The sequence below is a fragment of the Gavialis gangeticus genome, unplaced genomic scaffold (genome assembly GCF_001723915.1).
Source record: "Gavialis gangeticus isolate Ggan-Ray unplaced genomic scaffold, GavGan_comp1, whole genome shotgun sequence".
NCBI lineage: Eukaryota > Metazoa > Chordata > Crocodylia > Gavialidae > Gavialis > Gavialis gangeticus.
In genome coordinates, this window is record NW_017729034.1 from 29,576,868 (window position 1) to 29,582,867 (window position 6,000).

General features: G+C 48.1%; 1 protein-coding gene across 4 annotated transcripts in view; it reads left to right on the forward strand.

The window, feature by feature from the left end:
- Positions 1-6,000, forward strand: part of MDGA1 (MAM domain containing glycosylphosphatidylinositol anchor 1) — a 383,343-nt gene that overhangs the window by 241,248 nt on the left and 136,095 nt on the right. For 3 of the 4 annotated variants that reach the window (XM_019527003.1, XM_019527001.1, XM_019527004.1), the window contains one exon: positions 570-678. In XM_019527003.1, the coding sequence (XP_019382548.1) occupies positions 570-678 (109 nt within the window). Of the gene's footprint in view, positions 1-569; positions 679-3,773; positions 5,310-6,000 lie in introns of those variants that run through there. The other variant, XM_019527005.1, reaches the window with a different exon arrangement.

The following is a 6,000-nucleotide window of genomic DNA, read 5'->3' on the forward strand; positions in this document are numbered from 1 at the left end:
GGGGAGATACCTCAGGCCTCCGCACTTGGGGTGGGAGATATTCCAGCAGTGGAGAGAGGAATTGTCTGCCTTCTGCCAGTGCAGGGTAGAGGGTTGTCTGGTGCAACTCTGTCCCCTTGACCCCCATGTTTGTGGGGAGAGACACTGTGCTGCGCAGATGCATTGATGTGAATGGCAGTCCGGGTTGGTGGAGGTGTGTCAAGGCAACAGGCAGGAGGGAAGCCCACAGGGGAGCACCTAGGGGGGAAGTCAAGGACAGCCAGGCAGCTGGGGGAGAAGAAACAGGAGATTGAGGGCTAGGTTTCCCCTTCAAGGAGGCAGCCAGTGGCTGTGAAGAATAGGGGCTGCTCAGGGGACTTGCCAGGGGCTTACAGCATTGCAGAAGCCTATAGTACGGTTGGCTAAGGGTTGCAGGGAGAAGGATCCCCCTTCCCAGGGGCAGCAGGTGTGTTGCCTCTTCGCATCTATAGACAGGGCACCTTGTGTCCTACCCACTCCCTCCTGCCAATCTGCCTTGGGAGCATTCGGCACCCTCGAGCTCTCTCACTGCTTAGTGTCTCTACCCACAGATCATCTTCGAAGGTGTCCGTGGCACAAACTACGAGGGAGATATTGCCATTGATGATGTCACTCTGAAAAAGGGGGACTGTCCAAGGAAGCCAATTGGCCCGAATAAGGGTGAGTGTGTGAGCAGGCTTGAGGGTGTGTACACATGTGCGTCAGGGGTGGGGGCTGCGCCATGGCATCTGATGGGTTGGTATGACTGTGTCAATGAGCGGAGGAGGGGTGCGTGTTGTGCAGGGTTGTAACCGGGTTGCGTGACTGTTCTTCCCTGCTCAGGGGGTGTGTATCTGTGATGGGCTTATATGGATGCATTTCTTGGACGGTTATATGCGGTATGCGCTTCTGCAACGGAAGGGGGGAGGTGGGATTTTTTTCAGCAGTGTTAGATGTTTTCTGCATGTCTGCAGGGATATGATGAGTTGGAGGGTATACAGAGTTGTTGGCTGGGTTTGTAGTGAGTATCGTCTGGTGTTCTCAGTGTTGTCATTGCTGTTAGCTGCAAGGCCAACAGTGAGCTTTCTGGGGAAGGACTTGGCTTATTCCTAAGTGTTTGAGAGTACATTTATAAAGCAAAATCTTTCCCACAGAAAAGGAGAATGACTACCTGCTGTGTAGGCAACAGCAGGGGCATTGCAAAGATCTCATTGATATTATTGTTGTGTTGCTCTGAACCTCAAACCCCTAACCTTGCAGTGAGCAACCACAGGTTAACATGACCCCAAATTAGGGGTTGGAAACCTATGGCCTGTGGACCAGATCTGGCCTGTGGAACCCTGGATCCAATCTATGGACTAGAGGCTTCGGCAGCATGCAGCAGGGGGAAGGTGCCTTCTGCTGGCATTCTCCCTTGCCAGCGAGGGGATGAATTTCTGCTATGGGCGCTCACTCTATGCTTCCACGGGGAGAAGTGCCAGCTGCAGGCACCCTCCCATGCTACTGGGGAGGCAAGCAGTGGCAGCAGCTGGTCCTAGCACCCACCTTCCCACTTGCCTCTGACCCAGGGTGGATCATTCCAGCCCACAACCAAAAAGAGCCAGAGAGAAGACTGGGAGGATATTTACAGAAGATGGATATGGGCTTTTCTCTGTGGCTGTAGTGGACAGGACTAGGAGTAACGGCCTCAAGCTTCAGTAGAGGAAATTTAGGTTGGAGGTTAGGGGAAACTTTATGACTATGAGGGTAGTCAAGCTCTGGAACCTGTACACATTGTGGAATCTCCATCCCTGCAAATTCTCAGGTGTGGGTTAGACAGACACTTGTCTGGAACAGTTTAGTCGGGGATGATCCTGCCTTGAGCAGGGGGCTGGACTAGATGACCTTGTGAGGTCCCTTCCAACCTTAATTTCCTATGATCCCATGGTACTCCATCCTTGAGAATCAGGATCCATTATCACACTTCCTTCGCTCCTTCTCATGTCCTTATAACACGGTGTTTAGCAGAATTTGCAGATTCATTGGAATCTGACATGGCTGTAACATGAGCCCTTCTGCTATGGTCTTCCATTATCACCAACCATTCGGTGGCTCCCTGCCAGCCATTGTTCTCTACACTAATATGCTCAGGTTTCAGCCAGGTTGTTGGGCAGTTGCAAGACTTTTACAGTGCTGCAGATATCAGTGAAACCAATTAATCCTAGTCATTTGAGCTTGGGAAGGGACAAATCTTCTCTGACCCTTTGATAGCCTCTATGGGCACATCCAGACAAGTGCAGCCATATGGTATGTGGTGCCGCAAACATATCTGCAGCACCACGTAATGCACAGTCTGGTGTTCTCTGCACTGCAAGGGCCACTGCCCAAGTGTGCACTGCTCCTGTTTCTTTTCCCACAGGTTATTTTGACCCCTGGATATCCCCGGGGAACCAAACATCCATGCTCGTCTGGATGCACCCTATCTCCAAATCATTATTTCTTCAGGAGCAGGGTTCTGTTTCTCAAGTCCTCTGGTGAAGGACAGGCAGGAGCTCCCATCCCCTTGCCTGGTCCATCAGAACTGAGGGCATCAATCAAGCTGAGAATCCTAGAGCTCTGAGACTGAATTTAGCTAGCTGTGTTGGGTCCCTTTCTAGTCTACCACCTGTTCTCTGAAATGTCTACCTGTAAGGGTCCCAAGCAGTGATATTCCTACTTCTTCCTTGAGATGACTCCCCAGCTTAAAGCATTTTACTATCAGGAAATACAACAGTCAGCCTACAATTTCTTTGGCTTTATTTTATCCCATTCCCCTTCTTTATACAGATCCCACGCTGGATCATTTCTTGTTCCTTATCATTTGCATCCTTCATACATGGATCTCAAGGTGGAACTCATCCTTCAGCTGTTGCCTTGGCCAGAAAGACAGATTTAGTTCTTTCAGCATTGTGAGTTGGTCCCTCCAGCCCCACCACCTTTGTAGCTGCTCTTTTCAGAGCCTTTTTCTCTTTTGCCCATATCTTTCTGTTGCTGGAAGCCTAAAAAAGGAAAGCTTCCCTCCCGGCTCTGGGATGGGCAACCCAATAACATCCAGGTCATTCGAATGCCTTGGTTCCTCTGGAGAAGACTGGTAATTTCTGTTTTTCTTCTGTCTTTGAGCAGAAACACTAGTATGCACATGCTTTGTCCTGACTGTAGCCTTGGCTAGCTTCTCAGGGGAATACGAAAGGGGGCAAGACAGCGGGTATCCTGTGCATCTAGGGCTGGTTGGGAATTTTTCAAGGAAGCATTTTTTCATGGATAATTACTAAGAGCTTTTTATGGGAAAGGGTTTGTTCCATCACATTTCTCAAATCAAAACATTTGAGAGAAAATAATTTCCAAATTGTCAAAATAAACCATCTGGGTATCTGTTTGTTAATGAAACATTTGAGTGTGTGGTTCAAAGCAAGTTTTCCAGGCAAATTTCAAGCTCATTAGAATAAAAAAAAAAGAGAAAGCGAGAAATTTTCAACCTCAACAGGAAATGTTTACAAGTGATTAAAACAAAATGTTCTATTTGACTGGATTTGAGTTTTTCCAGCTTTTTAGTTTGTAACAGAATTCAAGATTCTCACTTTCTTGTTCCTATTTGGGATGACAAGACATTTTTGAAATAATGGCAAAAAATTCCTTGGATTTCCCACAAGCTGTACAAATGCCCTTGTTGTTTCCTGTGGTACTGGCTGGCACTCACTGATTTATTTTATGGGGTCTGTCTTAACTAATCTCTCTCTGTCTCTCTCTTTGATTCATAGCGGTTGCCCTTCCAGGGAATGGTGTCCCAACCCTGCACAGGTCTTCTCTCTGTGGGCCAGTGACTTTCTTTCTTTATGTGCTGCTCAGATGATGGCAAGCAAGCACCCGTGTCTTCTGACCGAGACATTCCTGCTCCTTTCCTACTCAGCCACCTCTGCTCCTCTTCCTCCCCCTCCTCACTGGCACACCAAAGTGTCCAAACGTTACCAAAGACTGACAAGCATGACCACACCAAGGAATCCAGTGCAGAAGCTGGAGGATTCCTCGAGAAAGTCATAGTGTCTAAACAAAAAAATAAAAACAGAAACAAAAAAAATACGACAGAGGAAGGAAGGAAAGAACAAAACCATAAAAGAAGGAATGAAGGAAAAATGGGAATGAAAAAAAAAAAGAATGAACAACAAAGGAAAACTCCCATGTTTCCTTGGGAACATTGGACAGGACTTCCTCAGGGAAGTGGGAACTTGTTTTAAACAAAAAAAAATATATTAAAGCACAAATTTCTACCAGAACTGTTAACTTCTTTACTGCAGAGCCCACAGCTTAGGAGACAATATACCACAGTGCTCTCCCCAGATGGCTCTCCATGTTCCAACGTGAATCTGCTGGCTCCGGCTACTGTGCCCCAGCTGCAGTGCCCCCCTGCAGTAACACCCTACCTGCCTCTGTTCAGGGCAGCTCCTGTCCCGTGTGCCAGTGGCCATAGAATGGCCCCCTAGGCTGCATGTGCTTCAGTGTCTCCATTTGCATCTTCCAGACTCTCATGTATTTAATTGTCCTTGTGTGATTTGCTTTAGCCCACACTGCTCTCCTTCTCCCGTCCCCTATGCCCCCCTGTGCCCTCCTCCAGCCCAAGGAAGAAAACAGAGAAACAGACCCATCATGTGGATTACGCCAAGCAGTGGAAGGCCATGGGTGGATCCAGCTGCTGACCAACCACTCAACGGCCCCAGCTGCTAACCTCGCTTTCAGCCTCTCTTTTGCTTTCTGCAACTGGGTGGACAAACTTTGATAACAGAAAGGCCTCCCATTGGGGTGGAGTGGGGGCAGTAGCATGTTGTCTTGACCCTGATCAACTTGCAAGCATTGGAAAGGGAGCTGCAGCAGCCTAAGGGTCAGGATCTCTCCTCAGCTGGCTGTTGTTATTAGTTATTTATTTCTGTCTATTCCTTTGTTGCACTTCCCCACCACTCTGAGTCTTTCATTTCAGGCTGCAGGGAGAACCCTGGATTTGCCTTCCTTGCCACGTGCCTCAGGCCCTGTGCAATCTGAACAGTTCTGAAACCGCAGTTGCTGCCTTCAGCTCCAAGGTCCTGCGGTGCGTTATCCATAAGATGGGTGAAATGTGCCAGCTGTATTACTGCTCAAGGGTAAGACAGCTGCATCCTGTCACCAGGAAGGGTCTTGGAGCAGGTGGTGTCACATCACTAAAGCAATAGTCAGAGGAGCTGAGGGGTAGAATACTCAGTAAAGCTCCGATGGCTTGATCCCAAAGTGAGGATTAGTCTGGTTTTTTGGTTTTTTTCTATGGAAAAGAACAATGCAGACAGGAAGGGGACTGGGATTTCATCTCCACAGAGTTTGTGCTACCACCAGGAAGGAATACAGCTGAGGTCTCGAGCAAGCCTCACAGAGATGGAGCCTCTCTGCTCCCACTCTGCTGCAGTTAGGTCCATCCTGCACATTACTGTAGCTCTGGGAATAATGTGGTACATTGGCACTTGCTGTAACAGCATCACACACAAGAAAGGTCTCTCCTGCACCAGCCGAGTAAAGAGCCAGGTAGACTTGTAGGTGGAAATGGCTCAGGGCATATCTTACACAGCTCTCCCTGAAAATCGTAGTGTTAGGTATAGGGGCTCTCACTACAGGTATATCAGCATGTGCTGAAGTAATTCAGTTAGGTAGGACTCTTCCCTGTGAAGGACACCTCATCTGAAATCTACTCCAAGGACATAGCAGAGACTCACTGACCTGTCTCAGGTACAGTCCCCACTAAAAATAGTCCCCCCATCTGTCATCTATGATGGTTTCTATGTTTTCCCAGATGGTAACATTTATCTAAATTCACTGGATGTATTATCTTCCAGAACCCTCTGTATTGCTTGGCTTCCTTAAAATGTCTGATGCCTCATTTCCTCCTCAGACATAGGAGGCCTATGTTTAGTGCTCACCACTACTGCCCAAAAGACTCAGCCTTGAGTCTTGGATTCAATTTCTCACTCC